This window comes from Odocoileus virginianus, chromosome 1, assembly GCF_023699985.2.
Source record: "Odocoileus virginianus isolate 20LAN1187 ecotype Illinois chromosome 1, Ovbor_1.2, whole genome shotgun sequence".
Lineage (NCBI taxonomy): Eukaryota > Metazoa > Chordata > Mammalia > Artiodactyla > Cervidae > Odocoileus > Odocoileus virginianus.
The window spans coordinates 102,496,975-102,519,816 of NC_069674.1; the positions used below are offsets into that span (position 1 = coordinate 102,496,975).

The 22,842-nt window shown below is 39.3% G+C and overlaps 1 protein-coding gene across 11 annotated transcripts in view; it reads right to left on the reverse strand.

Moving 5' to 3' along the window:
- AKAP9 (A-kinase anchoring protein 9) overlaps positions 1-22,007 on the reverse strand; it is a 163,040-nt gene extending 141,033 nt beyond the window's left edge. For 9 of the 11 annotated variants that reach the window (XM_070471727.1, XM_020890631.2, XM_070471738.1 and 6 more), the window contains exon 1: positions 21,839-22,006. In XM_070471727.1, coding sequence (XP_070327828.1) covers positions 21,839-21,886 — 48 coding nt within the window. In that variant the 5' untranslated portion in view covers positions 21,887-22,006. Of the gene's footprint in view, positions 1-21,838 lie in introns of all 11 variants that reach the window. The other 2 variants (XM_070471720.1, XM_070471707.1) reach the window with 1 other exon arrangement.
- Positions 22,008-22,842: the final 835 nt, after the last annotated feature.

Genomic DNA, 22,842 nt, shown 5'->3' on the forward strand with positions numbered 1-22,842 from the left:
TACTTCATATTCTAGTAAATGTAATTATTTCATGCAAAAAGCTTTAGCTATACAAATGATCAATGTAGCCTTGTTTATAGTGGGAAAAAACTATAAATATTTTTATCAATACTGTTGTATCAAACAATAGTGCCTCCCAGCCCTTAACCATTTGCACACCATCTCCAGGGTTTTGCCATATTCCAGTTGTCACCTAGACTTACCATTTACTTAATATGTTTTAACTAGTGTATTTTTCTTGTTCAGATTTATTTTAAAAGGAGACTTGAATCCTTGACATAAATTAAAAGACAATGTCATTTGATTTAAAAAAAATAGAAACAAAAATGAATACAATATAAAATAAAACTATATTATTAAAATTTTAGCTAGACATTGCTGAAGGTTCTAAGAGAAACAGACAAGTGTTAGAGGGGTGCTAAGACTCTATTAGTACCAGACAGACTGTGACTTGTCATAAGCAGACAGATTCAAAGAAACCTGGAAAGGAGTTAACCTTTTTTTAACAATACTATCTACTGTTATTTACTTAATACTAGATCAACATATCACCTAAAATATCTCATCACTATCTAAATCAGAAATATAGATTACACACTTTGGCCAATATTGGATTAATTAAAATAATACTAATGTAAACCATTATTAATATTAAAGTAAATCATTATTAATAAATGTTTATGACACAGCAATAGGTATAATAAAATAACCTTTTTTAGTAAGAGGAAAATTATGTGCATCTCTTTTAACAAAGATAAGAGCAGCCTCAGGCTCATAGCCTTCAACAATTATATCTACCTTAAATTTTAATAACATATATACAGGCAAGGGTAAACACTGGAAGAATATAACCATAACAACTTTGGTCTATCTCTAGAGATTACAGCTATTTTTCCTTATGCTCACATGAAATTTCCTTTTTGCTGCAGTAAATTTTCTAAATTTTATATGAAGCAACTATTAACACTTCCTAAATTTAATTTGAACCCAATCATTCTGAGAGAAAAGCATAAGAACAAGTGTAAGCCCTTTTGCCTTAAAAAGAGGAAATAGATGAACATATTAATATATAAATTAGGACAATTACAAAGATGGTCAGTAAATGCCTTAGGATATAAAGTATTAAAGAAATCTTGATAATGTTGATGTCATTAACTATCTAACTATGTGACGGATATTAGAATAATAGATAGCATATGTTATACTTTTGTTTGCTGTAGATAAAGAAAAGTTAATAGATAAGTACTATTTATTTAACAAATGTCTATTTAATAAGTGAGAAATAGCTAATCACTGACCTTGTACAACATAAAAATACATCACATTTAAAATTTTTCCCCAGCTGTTTAGCAACTATTCGGTTATTCTGCTATCTGCTTAAGGAACAGATGCAAGACTAGTTGCCTCTATTTGTACATTATTAAGCTGCTGGAATGCATTTAAACTACTTTGGATAGGAAATTCATTCTTAAAAATAAACCAACTGAAACACTATTACATATTATCTGTAAATAGAATCAGAAGTCTAGGCATATCATTTTAAAAGGATCCCTCAGAAAGAATGCAAAAGCAAAAAGGTGTTAATACTGACATTCTTGATATTTAAAAACATATTCAGACAGCAAAGGATATCAGGACAAAGATGAAGATTTTGTTTAAAATTCCATCTCTGTAGAGTTATATATAAAATTTATACTTAATGTTTATATGCACAAATACATAACAAAAGCAAGTTTCTGTTAAAATTATGCACTATAAAAAGATTTAAAAAACCAAACAAACCTGTCTGAGACAACAATATCCATTATTAAATGAACCTAGTGAAAAAGTTAATAAAAGATATGGAATAAAAAGTAAAACAGTTTTATTACTGTGTTTAGAACTAATCACTTCTAAGACCAAAAAATTACCGAACACTGTTTCAGTAAGTCTACGTTATTGATTAAATGAAGTCATATTATTTTTTCTCAACAATTAACAGAAAGGTAAACTCCATGAAGGTAAGAACTTTTGTTCACCGCTATATATTCAAAACCTAGAGCAGTACTCAATAAATAAAGGTTGAGTGAAAAAAAGATAATGCATTTTTTTTTTTACAGAAAAGTTAACATTGAGGAATCATTTTAAGCACTGTTTCACAGAACCTAAGAACTAAGATGATATAAAAGATCCACTACCTAAAAAAGTTCCATGGTCTCAGAATTCAAAGTGGTAATTAAATGAATTAAAACATAAAATATTCCCTCTAACAATAATCTCTCTACTCCACTAAACAAAACAAATAGAAAAACCAAACTAACATCAAAATTAAATTCTCAGAAAAATCTGTTTTGTAAAAACATGAGAAAGAAAACAAGATCACATCATAAATTGCTATCAAAGTTATTTTTTATCTTAAACCTGAAAAATGACAGATAAGCAAAAATCAGAAACTATTCAATTGCTAATCATGATACTGAAATGATACACTTTATATTACTGGAAAAACATTTATTCTAAAACATGCTGGAAATTCAGACTACAGCCATCTGTGTTTGTCATTTGGAAGCCAAATATAAAAATGTTAACATATGTAGGCATGGAAATAGCTGCAAGATTTACTGGAAAGAGATTACGTCCATATACACTTGTCTCTCAAAACTAATTCAGATCTCAGGCAAATGTCTTAACCTAACCAGAACACGAATAAATGACTAAATAAAAATGACTAAGAATTTATTCCATAAACTCAGTTTTTATTGATAAATGAATATTCTCAATAAAACAAGGAGATTTTAAAATGCCATTTAAAAAATGCCAAGTTTCTATAAATGTCACTTCAAAAAAAGTACTAATTGGAACTTGTTTTATTTTCTGTCTTTGTCAGATATGTATGTTCGAGGCACTAAGCCAGATATATGTCAAAACACACAGTCCTAACTGTAGGATCTTTTAGTCTAGGCCCGAGTTCTTGCCTGGAGAATCCTGTGGACAGAGGAGCCTGGTGGGCTGCCGTCTATGGGGTCGCACAGAGTCGGACACGACTAAAGCGATTTAGCAGCAGCAGCAGCCTAATATTTCAGAGTTGTGAGAAGCGAGAGAAAAGTCAGCGTACAATTTTGTACACTCCACAGTCCTATATATGTATAAGGAGGTAGTACGGGAACATCTCTTGTCCTGATTTTCTCAAAGAAGGCTTTCTGCAGGAGGTGAGGCTGCAGAGTTTTACAGCTGTGAAGGAAATAACTTGGTGTATGATAGACAGCAGTGAGTGGTTCATTTACCTAAAAAGTATTTATGGACAGCCTGCCACATGTCTGCCCTGTGCCAAAGGCAGAGGAGGTAGTGATGAAACGGATACAAGCCCTACTCTGAACTGTAATCCAAGGAGGAAGAACAAATAAGCAAATGGAGACAAATACAGAAATGTATCATTTCCAGAGACAGAAAGTGTTCTGAAGAAAAAGTTTAAGTACTAAAGAAAGTCTAAAACAGAAAACACTTCATTTGGATGGGAATGCAGGGAGGAGTCATGAAACATCTTACTGAGAAAAGAATGTGAAAGCTGAGATTTGAGGACAAATATGAGTTACTTCTCCTCTAAGTAAGGAGCAAAATAGAATGTAAACATGTGATTCCAAATCCAGTATTCTTTCCATTATACCACTCTGCATTACATGCATTTGCTCTTTCCCTTCATTTGTCATTAAATGCAAAAACACTTAAAATAAGCAGGTGACATACAGCTTTGTACTCCTTTCCCGGTTTTGAACCAGTCAGTTGTTCCATGTCTAGTTCTATGAACAACTGTTGCTTCTTGACTAGCATACAGATTTCTCAGAAGACAAGTAAGGTGGTCTGGTATTCCCAACTCTCTAAGAATTTTCCACAGTTGTAATCCACACAGTCAAATGCTTTAGAGTAGTCAATGAAGCAGAAGTAGATGTTTTTCTGAAATTCTCTTGTTTTCTCTATGATTTTATGAATGTAAAGTTATATACTGTCACCCTGCTTATTTAACTTATATGCAGAACACATCACGCAAAATGCCAGGCTGCATGAATCACAAGATGGAATCAAGACTGCCAGGAGAAAGACCAACAACTTCAGACATGCAAATGATACCACTCACATGGCAGAAAGTGAAGAGGAACCAAAGAGCCTCTTGATGAGGGTGAAAGAAGAGGGTGAAAAGGCTGGCTTGAAACTCTACATTCAAAAGACTAATATCATGGCATCTGATCCCACCACTTCATGGCAAACAGAAGGGGGGGAAAGAGGAAGCAATGACAGATTTTATTTTCTTGGGCTCCAAGATCACTGTGGACGGTGACTGCAGCCATGAAACTAAGATGCCTGCTCCTTGGAAAGAAAGCTATGACAAACGTACAGAGCATATTAAAAAGCAAAGACATCACTTTGCTGACAAAGGTCCATGTAATCAAAGCTATGGCTTTTTCAGTAGTCATATAAGAACATGAGAGTTGGGCAGAAGGCTGACTGTCAAAGAATCAATGCTTTCGAATTGTGGTGCTGGAAAAGACTTGGGAGTCCCTTGGACTGCAAGGAGATCAGACCAGTCCATCCTAAAAAAAAATCAACCCTGAATACTCACTGGAAAGACAGATGCTAAAGCTGAAGCTCCGATATTTGGCCACATGACACAAAGAGCTGACTCACTGGAAAAGACCCTGATGCTGGGAAAGACTGAAGGCAAAAGGAGCAGGGGCGACAGGATGACATGGTTAGACAGAAGCACCAACTCAATGGACAAAAATCTGAGCAAGCTCCGGGAGAAAGTGGAGGACAGAGGAGCCTAGTGTCCATAGGGTCGCAGAGTCAGACACGATTTAGTAACTCAATAGCAACAATTAGAACCAGTAACATTAAAATTAGAACACGAGGTTTAAAGGCATGAACAAATGAAATCACCAAAACAACAAATACCTTTTTGACAATACTAGAGGAAAAATACAAACACAAACACACACCCCCCCAAAAAGATTATAAAATTGTTTTAAAAACATTATCAACTTTCTCTAGTTTTCAAAAACGGCTGTAAGTAGAGTTATTTTCTATACTTTCACTGTAGAAAATATAAAAAATCGTTAATTCTAATTATGGTGACTATTTGTACTTGTCAGTATGGTCTTTAGATCTTTGTGATACTCCTTAATGAATGTTGCATAAGCATGCTGTACAAGCTATTACAACAAAACTCCACAGGCTTAACTATGAAAAAAAAAGAAGATGAACACAGTTGATCGAAAGACAATTTGTACGTAGAGTTGAAGTAGGGCAACTGAAAGCAAAGAGAACAAAGGCGACAGTTTAAAGATGCTCTGAAGAATATTTTCCAACAATATCACAAAGATACAAACTGTTGGAAAATAACAGTGCCAAACAGACCCGAGGAAATCGGATATGAAGAAGACCACAGAGCTTCACCTTACGGAGCCAACAGTCTTATTTATATCCTATAACCTCACTCAATGCAGAAATTTTCTTAAATTCTGGAAAACTTTCATGTCTAAGAAAAAAGATTCTGCAGTCTAAAAAGTTATCTTAATTTTGCATATTTTACCATATTTCGCTGTCTCCCACATAGGTCCAGACACTTTTCTGAATGCAAGTAATGTTTCAAAAAGAATACAGACTACATATAATAGAGTACTGGACTGTTGTGTCTATACAGACTCTCATAAACTAGCTATGTGACACTGGACAAGCTACTTATCCTCAAGAGAACTCAAGCTTTTTCAACTTACAATGAAGAGGAAGAATATGAGGATCTCTTAAAATTTCTTTCAGTTTTACCATATGATCCAGCAATTCTACTCCTAAGTGATATATCTGAAGAAAACAGAAACACTAATTCAAAAACATACATGCATCCCAATGTTCTCAGTAGTGTTATTTACAGCAGCCAATATATGGAAGCCACCTATGTGTCCATCAACAGAAGACTGGCTAAAGAAACAGTGTACACACACACACACACACACACACACACACACACACACACACACCTATATGTCCATCAACAGAAGACTGGCTAAAGAAACGGTGTACACACACACACACACACACACACACACACACACACACTCTGGAACATTACTGAGCCATAAAATATGAACTCCTGTCATCTGCAACAGGCATGGACTAGAGAGTGCCATGCTTCCTGAAATAAGTCGGACACAGATGAATACCCTGTGCTATCACTTACATGTGGAATCTAAACACTAAAACAAACAGATGAATACAACAGAACAGAAACAGACTCAGACACAGAGAACAGGGCAGCGGTCACCAGAGGGGAGCGGAACAGGATACAGGGGTGGGGATAACTGCACAACACAAGCAACAGACACAATATTTTACAGTGACTTTTAAGTGGAGTATAAAAATACTGAATCTCAATGAGGTACACTTGAAACTAATATTGTAGGTCAACAATATGTCAGTCAATAAAATTTCTTTCAGTTTTAATGCCTATTTTAGAAAACCTTTTTTCAATTGTTTCTTTTTCTTCTTATTCCCCTGTACTATCTCATAATTATACAAGACAAAAACTACAATTCTACATTAAAGATTTTTAAAACATTGCTTGAAAAAGCAATTCAATAAACAGTATCCATTACTAAATGATCCTAAATGAAAAAAAAAAAAAAGATATAGAATAAAAAGTGGAATGATTACATTATAGAGTTTAGACCAAACTTCTAAGTGTATAAAATTATGAAAATACTGTTTAGGCTTCATATATATGAAGTCAAATTATTACTACAGAACAAATAACCAGAAGATAGCTCCAGGAGGGCAGGAATTTTCACCAAAATCAAAGGCTACTCTAAGTCTCGAACAGCGCTTGTACATAGGTTCTCAATAAACACCTGCTGAGTAAAAAATAATAATAATTTTTTATATAAAACAGAGGCACTAATAAGCAATAATTTTAGGTTTATTCCTTAAAGAAAGAACTAAACTGATATATCAGGTCCATGGTTACATTACTATACAATCATACAGGTAATATTATGCAGCTGACAAAGACAACGTTTTCCCAAAAAATTCAATGTGAGAGAATGCTCTCAACATACAGTCGGAGGAGAAAAGCAGCCAAAATTACATACAGAGTATGACACAAGTTAAGTTTAAAAATATACACAGAAACAAAGAACCAACGAACTGCCAACAGTAACTACTCACAGGTTATGAAAGGATGGGGAAACAGTGACAGACTTTATTTTCTGGGGCTCCAAAATCATTGCATAATGGTGACTGCAGCCATGAAATTGAAAGATGTTTGCTCCTTGGAAGAAAAGTTATGACAAACCTAAGCAGTGTATTAAAAAGCAGAGACATTACTTTGCCCACAAAGGCCATATAGTCAAAGCTATGGTTTTCTAATAGTCATGCAAGGATGTGAGAGCTGGACCATAAAGAAGGCTGAGAGCTGAAGAACTGATGGTTTGGAACTGGGGTATGGGATAAGACTCCTGAGAATCCCCTGGACTACAAGGAGATCAAACCAGTCAACCCTAAAGGAAATCAACCCTGAATATCCATTGGAAGGATGCTGACGCTGAAGCTCCAACACTTTGGCAACCTGATGCCAACAGCCGACTCAATGGAAAAGACCCTGATGCTGGGGAAGACAGAAGACAGGAGGAGAAGGGCATGACAGAGGACGAGATGGCTGGATGGCATCACCGACTCGATGGACATGAGTTTGAGCAAGCTCCGGGAGCTGATGATGGACAGGGAGGCCTGGCGTGCTGCGATTCATGGGGTCGCAAAGAGTCGGACATGGCTGAGCCACTGAACAGCAGCAACAGTCAGAGTATGGGTAATTGTTTCCTTTTTTAAAGATTTTCACTGCCTCCCTCCCTCGAAGATCTGTAAAGACTATTCATTATTAAAACTTTGGGCCCATATGTTGGTATCACTATTTTTAAATGGATATAATACAAGTACACATCTATCAAAACTTTCATCCCAAAAGACAGAAATAAGGCAGAAGTCCCAGGAACTATACTGTCCTGGGACCTGACCTCTCAGCAGCCTCTCCAGACAGCCTCGCAACACCCCACAAGCGTTAACTCCGAACAGTGAGAGGGCACCACACATGACTGTTCAGGCGCCACCTGGTGGCGGCGGTGGCTTAGTCACTAAACTTGTGTCCGACTCTTGCGACCCCACAGACTGTAACCTTCCGGGCTCCTCTGTCCGTGGGACTTCCCAGGCAGGAATACAGAGTGGGCTGCCATTCCCTCCTTCAGGGTATCTTTCCAACCCAGGAATCAAACCCGGGTCTCCTATATTGCAGGCAGGTTCTTTACCAACTGAACCACCTACTTCTGTTTTATTTCACTGTCACCTCATTTACTGCTAACTCTGAATGGTGGAAGAACAGCACTGTGCCCCTACCTTATCTAGTCTCTGCATAGTATAAAGTTTAATCTCATTAAAAATAAATACATAAATAGCAGTTCATGTAAAGGAGAATCCCTAAGACAAGATATATCTGTAACAGATGCTATCATGCTCAGCAGCATAAATATATCCAGGTTATCATCTGAGGTTTATTCATTTATAAACCATAAGTAATTGACTATTCCCCTTCATGGACCACAGCTAGCATGGTTATGTTCAAGATCCTTCAAGCTAGACTTCAGCAGTACGTGAAACAAGAACTTCCAGATGTACAAGCTGGGTTTTGAAGAGACAGAGGAACCATAAATCAAACTGCCAACATTTGCTGGCTCATGCAGAATGCAAGAGGATTCCAGAAACACATTTACTACTTCTGCTTCATTGACTACACTAAAGCCTTTGACTGTGTGGATCACAACAAACTGTGGAAAATTCTTAAAGATATGAGAGTACCAGACCACCTGACCTGTCTCCTGACAAACCTGTATTCAGGTCAAGAAGCAACAGTTAGAACCACACATGGAACAATGGACTGGTTTCAAACTGGGAAAGGAGTATGTCAAGGCTGTATACTGTCACACTGCTTATTTAACCATGCAGGTTACATCATGGGAAATGCCAGAATGGATGAATCACAAGCTGGAATCAAGATTGCCAGGAAAAAGATCAACAACCTCAGATATGCAAATGATGCCACTCTCATGGCAGAAAGTAAAGATGAACTAAAGAGCCTCTTGAGAAGGGTGAAAAAGCTGGCTTGAAACTCTACATTCAAAAACTAAGACACTGGCATCCAGTCACAGCACTTCATGACAAAGAGCCAGGGGAAAGTGGAAGCAGTGACAGGTGTCATTTTCTTGGGCTCCAAGATCACTGTGGATGACTGCAGTCATGAAAGGAGCGAGACGCTGGCTCCCTGGAAGAAAAGCTAAGCCAGACCTGGACAGGGCATTAAACAGCAGAGACAGCTGCCGACAAACGCTTGTCGAGTCACAGCCATGGTGTTTCCGGTCGTCATGGATGGATGTGAGAGTTGGACCAAAGAAGGCTGAACACTGAAGAATTGATGCTTTTGAACTGTGGTGTTGGAGGAGACTCTTGAGAGTCCCTTGGACTGCAAGGAGATCCAACCAATTAATCTTAAGGGAAATTAGTCCTGAATATTCATTAGAAGGGCTGCTGCTGAAGCCAAAGCTCCAGTACTGTGGCCACCTGATGCAAAAAGCTGACTCACTGGAAAAGACCCTGAAGCTGGGAAAGACTGAGGGCAGAAGGAGAAGGGGGAGACAGGATGAGATGGCTGGATGGTCACTGACTCAGTGCGCCTGAGTCTGAGCAAACTGGGCGTTCCCTGGTGGCGCAGTTGGTACAGAATCTGCCTGCAACACCGGAGACCTGGGTTCTATTCCTGGATTCGGAACATCCCCTGGAGAAGGGAAAGGCTACCCACTCCAGTATTCTGGCCTGGAGAATTCCATGGGTTGTATAGCTCATGGGGCTGCAAAGAGTCAGACACTGAGCAACTTTCACTTTCAGGGAGATTAGCAAGGAAGGGGAGCCCGGCGTGCTGCCGTCCACGGGGTCGCAAAGAGTCAGACACGACTCAGCGACTGAAAAACAACGATGGACTATTAACCTCTCTTATATGCACATTTTTTGTAGGAAATATCGACTTAAAAACATTAAAGAATTGCCATAGTCGGTCACTTCAGTGGCCCACCTTGTCAGGTATCAGGACACACCAACAGCTCCAAGGGACATGTCAGAGCTCATCTGGGATGCAACTGCATGCACAATAAACACACAAATGCCAGCTGGCTTTTGGTTTTGTTTCCTCTTCCCACCTCACTCCACTCACAGTCACTACTCTCCGTGGCCTGAAGGGCCAAGGGATTATGATCTCTGCACTCCTCTAGGCCCCTGGCACACGCTACGCCTCAGAAAACAAGCTCAAGTTAACACAGCGCCAGTGTTTGTAACAGTGAGGGAAAACTGCAAACAGCCGAAATGCTCATCGGTATGAGAACGCTCAACGAGGTAAACTCTTAATAATGGAATAGTATGTGTAATACTGAACAAAAAGAAAATCTCTGGCTGCTTATAATATCATTAAGTTCAAAAACAGCAAAACGAATACACTGTTTAAGTAAACATATGTAGTATACAAAAGCAAGGCACTAATAAAGAAAATTCAGAATCGTGATTACCTGAGGTGGGGAGGGGGTAAGATTAGGATGGGAAAGGTTTCAGATGTATTTAAATGTGCATATTCCTTAAACTGGGTCATAGGCATAGAGGTAGTTTTTAAAAAATGGTTTTCTTATCCATATATTTTATATGTATTATTTTTTGGTGAAACATATTTAAGTATTTTTGAAGAATGCAGTTTCCTGCTGAGGAAACTGGCCAGTGCTCAGAGATGCTACCACGCAGGACGCCCCAGCTGACCCTCCTAGTCGTGGACGGATGAGAAAGGAGGCAGTTGACGAGCTCTCTCTTGGATTAGAGAACAGAGTTAGAAAGGCTGTCTAGGAAGTAACAGGGAGGAGATGAGTCTTACTGAAGGATTTTAAAATCCGCGCACAATGCAATAATCCAATACAAATCCTTAAAATCACTCACAAAGTGCATTTGTCTATCAACCTGCTAGTCATGTTGCAGACTGAAATATTTTTTTTCTCTATCTACAAAGCCAGTTTTTCCTCCTGACATGAAATCATCCACACTTCTTTAGTTGCACACCAAGTAAAGTAGCTGGCATATAAGAGTTCACAATGTATAATCAACTTAGTTTTGCAGAATCACGCAAAGCAGCTATGTCAGTGGGACCCAAGATGTATTGCATATTAATGATCTTTATAAAATTGTGAGTTCTGGCTTGCACCCCAGATTTTCTGATTTGGGGATGGAGTGTGACTTAGGCTTTGAAATTGTTTTAAGCTTTCCAGATGCTTCTACTGCGCAGCAAAGTCTGGGAACCGCTAAGCTAGATACTTACTCTATGGTTACACTATTTAAATAATTTTTCTTTTCCTCTTCTTTTAAGTGTCCATCATGGAAAACAATTCCACTGAGTAGAACAGATCTGGGGATTCATCCTGCCATTTTTTGTCTTGTACAAACTGAGGAACAAGGAGAGGAAGCTGATTTGCAAAGAGAAGGGTGTCAGATATTATGAGAGCGAAATAAGGGATGACAGAATGCATGGATTCCAAATGGCTTTTCAGTTTCATATGAGGCCCAACTATACTTCTCTTAGCTTCCTTTGAAATCTTTCTACCTTTTCAATTACCCTCTTTTTCTCTCCTTCACATAACTAATCAGTTTTTGGGAACAAAGTGCCCTGCTAGAATTAGGGTGCTTACATTTAGCTATCTGAATCAATTAATATTTCATATTAAAACACACACACATGGTTACACACGCACACATGGTTTTATTGCTTCACCACACACACACACACACACACACACACACACACACACACGGTTTTACTGTTTCACACACGCACACACACACACACACACACGGTTTTACTGCTTCACCTGCACATACATACACACACAGTTTTACTGCTTCACCTGCACACACACACACACACACACACACACACAGTTTTACTGCTTCACCTGCACACACATACACACGGTTTTACTGCTTCACCTGCACACACACGCGCACACACAGACACACACACATGGATTTACTGCTTCACCTGCACACACACGCGCACACACAGACACACACACATGGATTTACTGCTTCACCTGTATAGCAATAACATATACTCACCACCTGGAGGCAGCATACCTACCTGAATACGGCATGTAATATTTTCTGGAAATGAATAACCTCTTCAGAGTTTAAACATGTGACATACACATTCTTTCACAGTTTTTGGCTACTTTTAGGGTAAAATTCACTCTGTTAGCTGACTTATATGGCTCCTCATTATGTGATCCCAGACTACTTCTCCAATCTAATTCTCTGCTATACAGTGTAATCCTCTATGCTCCAGCATGAGAATGATGATGTTGATGACAGCTAATACTTCCTGTAAAGTTCTTATAATTTGACAGAGTTCTAAGAGCTTTATATGTATAAGCTGAATCCTCACAACAACCACAACGCAGATAATATCACTGTTCTTATTTTCCAGATGGGAAACAGCAGTACTGACAGGTTAAGTAACTTGCATAAAGTCACAAAGATAATAAACTGCAGAGCCAAGCTTTGATTCCAGACTGTCTGGTCTAGTGCAAGCTCATAACCACTAGTATTACAATGCTTTTTATAAAAAAAAAGAAAAAAAAAAACCTTTGAAAAAGTAGGTAGCATTCATCACGCTTCCCTGATTCACATTCATTCCCCATCTCACAATAACCTGAATTACTCACATCCCTTTCTGACCAACTATTGCTAAAGCTAAAGGTTACTTTTTAAGTCTTCATCACACCTGATTTCTCATTTTGACAAGTGGCCACTCCTCACTTGAAATGCTTTCCTTAGTTTCACAGACATCATCAACTCCTAGCTTTGTAAACAGTTTGCATCTCAGTATTCTCTGCGGATACCTCAGTTCAGTTCAGTTCAGTCGCTCACTTGTGTCCAACTATTCACGACCCCATGGACTGCAGCACATCAGGCCTCCCTGTCCACCACGAACGCCCGGAGTTTACTCAAACTCATGTCTACTGAGTCGGTTACGCTATTCAACCATTCCATCCTCTGTCATCCCCTTCTCCTCCCACTTTCGATCTTTCCCAGAATCAGGGTTTTTTCCTAAGAGTCAGTTCTTCACAATAGGCGGCCAGCTTCATTATCAGTCTTTCCACTGAACACCCAGGACTGATCTCCTTTAGGATAGACTGGTTGGATCTCCTTGCAGTCCAAGGGACTCTCAAGAGTCTTCTCCAACACAACAGTTCAAAGGCATCCATTCTTCAGCGCTCAGCTTTCTTTATAGTCCAACTCTCACATCCATACATGACCACCGGAAAAACCATAGCTTTGACTAGACGGACCTTTGTTGGTAAAGTAATGTCTCTGCTTTTTAATATGCTGTCTAGGTTGGTCATAAATTTTCTTCCAAGGAGCAAGCGTCTTTTAATTTCATGACTGCAGTCACTATCTGCAGTGATTTTGGAGCCCAAAAAAATAGTCTGCCATTGTTTCCACCGTTTCCCCACCTATTTGCCACGAAGGGCCGTGTGGGAGCTCTGTTTTTAGTGTTTAAGGCGCCTCCGGACGCCCCATAGAGGCTGCGCCAGTTTGCATCCCACCAACAGTGTAGGAGGCCCCTTTCTCTTCACGCCCCCTCCAGCATCTACTGTCTGTGGGTTTCTCATGACAGCCATTCTGGCTGGTGGGAGGCGATACCTCACTGTAGTCTGATTTACATTTCTCTAATAATTAGTGACTCTGAACACCTTTGGACATATCTCTTGGCCATATGTATGTCTTCTTTGGAGAGATGTCTATTTAGGTCTTCCAACCATTTGCTGATTGGGTTGTCTGTTTTGAGGCTATTAAGCATCATGAGGGCTTCCCTGGTGGTTCAGCTGGTAAAGAATCCACCTGCAATGTGGGAGACTTGGGTTCGATCCCTGGGTTGGAAAGATTCCCTGGAGAAGGGAACGGCTACCCACTCAAGTATTCTGGCCTGGAGAACTCCATGGACTGTATAGTCCATGGGGTCGCAAAGAGTCGGACACAACTGACAGACTTTCACTCACTCACTCACGCATCATGAGTTGTTTGTAAATTTTGGAGACTAATCCCCTGTCAGTCACATCATTTGCAAACATTTTCTCCTAATCTGTGGGTTGTCTTTTTGTTTTATTATTGCCTTTGCTGTGCAAAACCTTTTGAGTTTAAGTAGACCCTATTTATTTCTTTTTGTTTTTATTTCCATTAAATGAGCTCTCTTGTTAAAAGGAAGTGCACCGGGTAAAAATGACCAGACATCTATTAATATTTTCATCAGGAGAGGAATTTATATAAATTAAAAATTAAATATCAGTTTGGCAAATCTAGATGGTTTTACATTAAAATACACTCAATGTTTTATCTTTGAAAGGTTTCTGTAACTTCCAGCCAAGACCTATTATTTCATATAAATTCCCAGCAAATATTTTTAGTTATAATTGGTCCCTGTCCCTGTATTCCCTGGGGAAACAGTAAGGCAATACCAACTTGAAAAAGTGAGACCCTTGAGGAATAAGTACCGTATAATCAGAGTACACAATGAATGATCCTTAGTAAACAAGGAATTCTGTCCACAGATTTTGTGTGCTCAACACCAAGAAGGAAAGAGATTCTTGACCTTATACCCCAGCTAGTGGTTCAAAGCTCTGCAACTGGAGAACTTAATTCAATTAACACAATTTATAAATTCAAATCTTTATAGATGAGGGTTTTGAATATTAAAGTTTAGTATAGTTCTTATTAGTAAAAATAATAATTTGGAGGTTTTGAGAAATGATCTCTTAAAAGAAAAGAACTCACTCCAGGGGCTTTAAGAAATGATTTCTTAAAAGGAAAAAAAAAAGTTAGACTTACAGAGAAACTTTTATACCACATAAGAATCTCAGTGAACAGCAAACCACAATAAGAATCATAACCCTGATGGCAACTGAAAACAAACAGCACACTGTTCATGAACAAAGGGGATAAAGGAATTTTTCGTGGTATAAAAGAATCTATAGATTTAAATAAACAACCTAGGCAAAATCACTTCTGGAACAATTCTAAGTTTTTGAATTGCATGGGCAAATCAACCACAGCTTTATGCAACATACCTAAATGAGCTTTAAGTATCCTAAGTGATATTTTGGTGACCATGACCACAAAAACTCTAGAAGTAAAAGGGGAGTCACTATGATAACAAAAATATCTTACGCTAGCAAAATATCTGCACAGATCTGTTGTGTTCACATATGCAAATAGAAGATCTTTTTGTTACTAAAGAAGATTAGGTTATTTTCTCCCACAGTGAAAAAGGACTGGTAAGGATCAAGCCAAAAACCCTGGTAATGATCAAGCCAAAAACCCAACAGGTGCCCCCTGGACCAACTGCATGCACTTGTTAAACAGCTGGTCATAGAACCAATGGCTCATTGGCCCACACAGAATTCATACTTTAGTATCATGCTCTAGGCAAACCAAGAACTGAAAGGAAGGACCAGTTTAAATTTTGGCAGAGAGCAGAAGGCCTTAAAAAAAAAAGATGGAAGATAATCCTATTGAAGATGTGTATCTCTCTCTGTCTCTATCACCTGCCCAAGTGCATGTTTCTCAGTCTTTCGCCCTCTCAGGATATAAAAATACATATGTAACATAAATATAAGCAATAATAATATTATGCAAAAGAAGTTGGTAACAGCCCTATTAAAAAATGGGCAAAGGACATGCACAGACACTTCAAAGCAGACAGACAAATGGGCAAGAAGCGCATGAAAAGATGTTCAACATTCTTAGTCACTAGAAAATTAAAAAGTAACAGCAAAATGAGATATCACTTCCCACCCACTAGAATAGCCATAACTATTCTAGTTTAAGAAACTAGAAAGCAATAAGTGTTGGTGAATATATGGAGACATCAGAACTCTCATACACTGCTGTCGGGAATGGGTATAGCCACTTGGGAAAAAGTTTGGTGGTTTCTCAAAAACATAGAATTACCATATGATTCAGAAATTCTACTCCTAGGTATATACCCAAGGGAAATGAAAACTGGTACTCAAATACTGTATGTGAATGTTCACAGGAGCACTATTCACAATAGCCAAAAGGTAGAAACAACGTAAATGCCCATCAAAGAATAAACAGAATGTAGTATGTACGTACAAGGAAATGAACAACTGATATATACAACACTGATGCCCACTGAGAACACTACACCAGGTGAGAAAAGGCCCTGGGGTCAAATGGTACGGTTTACATTTATATGAAATCAACAGGTAAACACTGACATAGAAAGCAGACTGGCAGCTGCCAGAGGCTGGGGAAGAAGGGAATGAAGAATATCTTCTTAATGGACACAGGGCTTTATTCTAGGATGATAAACATGCTTTGGAACTAGACAGAAGTTGTAGCTGCACAATGCTGTGTACGTACTAAATGCCTCTGAATTGTTTTAAGATGGTTGATTTTTATATAACTTGAGGTGGCTCAAGTAAAAAAAAAGAAAAATCATAGCTTCTTATATCTAGCACCAGAAGAACTCAAAAAGCTTTCAATCATTAACACATTTTGTCTTCAAAACACCTGTTGAGAGTCATGGACTGTGACAGGACTTTTCCCACAGACAAGAAGGCACAGCATTCATCATAATTTAAATAAGTGCTTGCCAAGTAAAGCTCATAGCTGCAGCTGTAGGCGTTCAAAAATGTTGGTTGAACAAATAAGCAAATAAATGTCTTTTCTTGTACGACAAACAGCATATAAATACAGAAGTTCCAAATGCAAAACAGCTCTTTTATAAGCTTATAAATAAACTTTGAAAAATTCTGAAGCTTCCCAAATTAAAGTTTTTAAAGAGATGCTCACTAATGAAATAAGATATTCAATTTCAATTTCAGCAGAACTGAACTGAGATATTAAAAATGTTCTTCATCATTTAACAATTTACGAGAACCTTTTCTAGCTTTCGTATTAGAAGAAATTCACCTACAGTTCAATAATCAGTAGCCTATAACAGATAAATATTTTACAGTCTTAGTTTAATTCTTACTACAAGCTTCTTATATATAAAAATAAGAGGTGTTTTGTTTAAAAATAATTTTTGCTACAATCTTGCCATATTCCAATCACTTGGATATATCCTATCTTTTTCATTTCCTCTTTTTCATGAGCTTATTCAACTTTCAGTTTCACTAACAGGACACCACAGACCTCCTTACCAAGTCTCTCTTCATTGGATCTTGAGGCTCTTTTACCCAATCATTGCTCTATCCCTGTCCCTGCCATGTCCCTGGATTAGCCTTCAAAACCTCTCTTCAATATACACTTCGAGAAACCTGTTCTGCCCATTCTTTCCTCCATATTCTCTCTTTAAAGCTCATAAACTAAAAATCACGTTTTGCTTTTTTCTTTCAACAAACACTAAAGGTCATGAGTTGGTTTTTAAATCGCAGAGAATGCACCATTCTTACAATAAATGTTGAAGGTATCAAACTGTAGTACCTACTTTGAAAGCTAAGCAAGCTCTGTCACAGATAAGAATAAAAAACTAGAAAGTATAAAAGAAACAGGGATGGAGAGCAACATCCTTAGTGGTGGCGGGGAGTGTCTGAAATATGCAAAGAACAATTATACACTATGACTAACTTTGTCTACATGAGTGGAAAAAACGATTGAAAAGTCCTATTATCAATAACCTAATATACAACTTGCAGAGAGAACTGTCCTTTTTGTATAGAACTGGCACTATTTCTCAAACAGAAAATGCTCATTAAACAATCATATAATTATTACTTACTGAATGCAACAGGCAAAAATTTTTATAATTATTCAATAATGCCAATTATATAAAATGCTGAATAGCTGATAAAAAAAACTTTGGTTTTACAGAATTCTGCCAGTAGAATGTTAAAAAGTATACATACTGTGAATATGCAGAAGTAATTTTATACTAAATATACAACTGTCCTCTAATTCTGTTTGCTAATATTACAACACTTTCTTTTACATAAACTTGTAGATAATTTTACTTGGAAAAAAACTGAAGTCATTTAAAGTGGAGTCAGAAGTCTGGATCAACACAAGGACAGCCTGTGTAGTCCTGTCCTTGTCAGCACCTTGCAATGAGGTTAGCCTGGCTCTGAAAATATTTACTTAATGCAGTAATGTCTCATGTCTCCACAGGTCACGCTTCTTACTACATCAGTACTGAGGACCCAACAGCAAATGAAAAAACCAACAAGTAGCAGAAGAACGAAATTGTCATAAAGCGCATTCACAAGGCTCCATCAGTGCTTGGTTATTACAGACCATCCCCTCAAGCTAGTCACAGCAAATCTAAAACAGCAAATTAGGAGAGGAGGCAGGTGAGATGGAGCAACGCAAGACAGGCATGTTCATGGCAATGAGAATCGACAGAGAAAAAGCTTTGTAAGATCTACAAAGCCCGAAAGGAGATATAGAAACATCTAATGATAGAGAATCCCAACTGCATAATGGAAACAGCACTGGAATAAGAATTATAGTTCCAGAACTACACTAATGCCAGGGCCCTTGGGAAACCTGGTTACCCTAGGGCTCATCTTCCTGTTCTGTATAATGATCAAACAATATAACATTCTCGTCAACGTACTATATTTGATAAGCTTTTATTGTTTTTAAAAATGGCATTTAAACATTTTTACTGGTCATAAAGGAAATATACTGCAGAGAATCTGGAAAATACTGAAAGTGTAAAGGAAATTAAAACTGCCTATAACCCACCACCCAGAGATAACCATCATTTATATCTTGGTGCATTTTTTTTTCAGGTGCCTTCATATATAAAGACTGTATATATACTTTTTTTGGTAACATTTTTATCAATCTGGTGTTATATGTGGGCATTTCCCCAAATCAGAACGTTTCTGCAGAATTACTTTAATGGCGACATATACGGAAATTTGGGCTTCCCTGGGGGCTCAGCGGTAAAGAACCCACCTGCAATGTGGGAGACCTGGGTTTGATCCCTGGGTTGGGAGGATCACCTGGAGGAGGACATGGCCACCCACTCCAGTATTCTTGTCTGGAGAATCCCATGGACAGAGGAGCCTGGTGGGCTACAGTCCATGGGGTCACAAAGAGTCGGACATGACGGAGCGACTAAGCACAGCACACATACCAAGTTTATTCTCCTATCATTGCAAATTTTGGTTGGTATAACACATTTTATAAAGTGCACTATACTGTATTCACAACAGGTCATTTAAAAAACGACCATTTACAGATACAGAAAGGAAGTAGTTTTTCAATGAATAGTTTACCAAACACCAAGAAGAAATTTTACAAGTTGTCTGTAAAACTAGATTAGCAAATACAGTATATAAATTCAGTGAACAAGCAAGACATTCGGAGAGCCAAGTATCTGAATAAAGTTTTAGAAACGGTTATTTTAAGTGATTTCTAATGCCAGCAATGAGACTTCCAATGACGAGAATGCTGAATTAGTTATTAAATTACAACATGCAAGTCAAGCAGCACACATTAACAGCTCATAGTCATTCTGCTCATTCATTCACTAAGCAAATATTTACTGCATACTTACTATTTGATAGCTATCAGGCTAGACTGCATTAAATATAAATATCAAGAACCTTCTTTGTAAAACAGTCTTAAAAATGAGGTAGCAACATTTAACAGATTTTTAACAAATGAAACAATTTGCCACAAATCCTACAATACCACCTCTCTCGCTGTACTTACTACTCAGTATCTGTCCGGCTAAACTTTGAGCAACTTCAGAAGACAGACTGTAACCATCTCTGTATTTCCAGCTCTTGGTGTAAAACAGAGTTTGACACAGGTTTGCTTAAGGACCTGACACTCACAACCCGAAGTTTTTAAGTCCTAATATAAAAGCATACATTTATACAAAAGAAGTAATGTATACACTATTTTCAATGTCCATGTTCCTATCAGTCTTCATAACCTTAATGGCTGAAAAATATTCTATCATACTTAAATAATAATAGTTTAGAAAGTGATTCTCCTAACATTGTCTTTGAAGGTTGTCCCAGTGTTTTTATATTTTGGTGCCAATGCTCCAGCAAACATATCTTGCCTTACATGTCTCAAATTTATTTCTGACTAGAAAAATTCAGCTCAATTCTAGAAGATAATCTTCCACAATGAAAGTGAATGTAAAAAGAAGATTTTTATCCCATAGGCAGAATTTTGAAAGACAAAAACACACATATACACAAAGAAACTAGAATTCTTTTTTGCCAAACCAAAGCAATTTAAATAAATCCTCTATTATGAGAGATGTTGTCCAAAGTAAACTATGTTTTCTGGACTGCTTCATATATACTTAGGAGAGACACTTCTGGAGGCAGATAGTAAAAATACTGAGGTAACAAGCCAACAAACAAAACATCTAATGAGAACTTCAATGCTTTTGGAAGGAGGTGCACACTTTTCCTCCACTTTCTTGGATTCATAGATGGTACTCAGACCCTCAAGAATGCAGAAATGTAAGCAACTTTGAGATCCTAAAGATGCCTTGATTTCCTTTCCCAGTGTATAGATCCTAAAATAACAATCTACCTGATACAAACACTTAAGGTTTGACCTTAGAAAACACAGAGCTAGTTTACATGTTTATATTAATTTAAGAAATTTATGTTAAGCATCTACGATTGTATCTCTGCAGAGTGGTTCTTTAGTGATTATGAAATCACAGACCCAGTCTCGTTTTGCTTATTTGGAGGGAGGAAACGGAGAGGAAAAGAAACAGTTAAACTATATTATAATTTAATTGAGATGCAAGTATGACTGTGAACAGTCATCTCTAATAAAACATACAATCTATGAATTGTAATTTCGTTATAGGGAGGAAGGGGTCCTTTTGGCCAGTCAAAAAATATGCTCAAGCACGTAATTAAAAAAATTTATATTCTATGTAATTTATATTTCGTCTATGTCAAATTTTTCATGAAACCCAGTGAATAATAAACCTTTTCCATTGTTTGCTTTCCAGTCTTTTTCAACACACATGTAAGATAGGGACTCGACAAGAAAGGAAGAATTCTATAAGTGATGCTAAGAATATGGACCCTTTCGTCCCCAGAAGTTCCACTCACAGACTGCAGTAACATTCCACACAATGCAAGGCGCATGCCGTGACAAAGACCTCCAAACACAAACATACAAAGCCACGCTAAAAACGCCCCCTACAGCGAAGTTCACAGCTGGCACTTGTGGCACACTCAAGCCACGACTGAGGCAGCTGTCACAGGCCAATCACACACTCAAGAGTGCCAGCGTGCCACCTAAGAAAGCCAAGCCGATGATGAGCGTACAAATCCCCAACCGAATAAAGAGCAGCCCCAAATCCCCACCCTGAAAAGCGCAATGTCTGCACAACCCAGAAAACTCCCTCAAAACAAGTCAAAGGTTGGAGATTCCGAAGCAAGCTATATCAGCTTATACAGTAAAAAAGAGAGGTTTTATTTGGGCATTCACGAGAAAGGAGCCACACCACCCAGTCATCACGGAAATAACCGCTATGTAGCGTCTCACCAGGCTTTTTCATTTAGAAAAGGGAGACGAAGGCAAGGGGGAAAAGCAGACGCCGCAGCACCTCCGTCCCAGGCAGCGCCGGGGCTGCTGAGCTGAGGCCTCCGCTTCGCAGGAGCCCTCCCAGCCCTCCCCGGCCACCGCCTCCCAGCGCGGGCCGGGCGGCCTCCGGCTCTCTCACCTTGGCTTTGCCAGCCTCCAGCTTCTTCCGTCTCTCTTCGTCCTCCATAGCTTCTGCGGCGAAGGCTGGGGGAACACAGGCAAGGGGTCGGGGACGGAAGGGTAAGGTCGCTTCCAACGGGGGGTGGGTCCGCAAGGCTCCGCGGCGCAGGGCGCAGGGCCGAGCCCGGCGCTCGCCCCTCCCGGAGTGGAAGCAGTCTGCGCGCTCACTGGCTGACCGTCCTCGGCCGCACGGGCAGCGTCGTCACCGCCGCCGCCATCTTCGTCTCCACGTAAACACACGGCGGGACGGGAGGGGGGAGCACGTCATCGGCGCGGCCGCCGCGAGTCCCGCCGCGCCGGGCAGGTGCGCCCGCGGCCCCGCCCCGCCCCGGCGACCCCCGCCCGGCCTCCCAGCCGCGGCGCCCCCGCCCGGAAACCCGGCTCTCGGGGGAGCACTCTTTCCCGGGGGTGCGTGCTGCTCCCCGGGTGGCGGCCTGGCCGAGGGGGTGGGAGAGAGGGCGCCGTGTCAGGGGCGCCGGTCGGACCCCCCCGCCCCACCATCGCCCAAGGGACTCGGTGGTCGTTTTTTAGAAGATTTGAGACTTTGCAAGTTTCAAAGCAAAGGAGAAAATACAGGTGCCTAACGGTGAAACTGGTGAACGCTGAAAAGCCCCAAAAGAAAAGACGGGGGCGAAGAGGGGAAGGGACCCACCGGACGCAATTTTTCAGTCTAGATTGACTGGTCAACCCTGAGGACTGGCAGGGCGGCCAGTAGCCTTCACTCCTTCCTGAGCTGAAAGTGCCTCCCGTTTTTCTCACGGGAGGCTGCCCGACCGCCTGTTCAGCTTCAAGGCCCACCTCACTCGCCGCCCTGACTAGCTTTTCTGATCTCTTTGTTCTCGCCAGTCTTAACTTAATCCCTTCCCACTCCTCCTAGGAGCTTCCCCTTAGCTTTCCTGTCCTGAAAGGAGCCTAGGCTTTCTACCTGTGTTGAGGACAAAGCCAGCATAGGCTTTTTCGCTT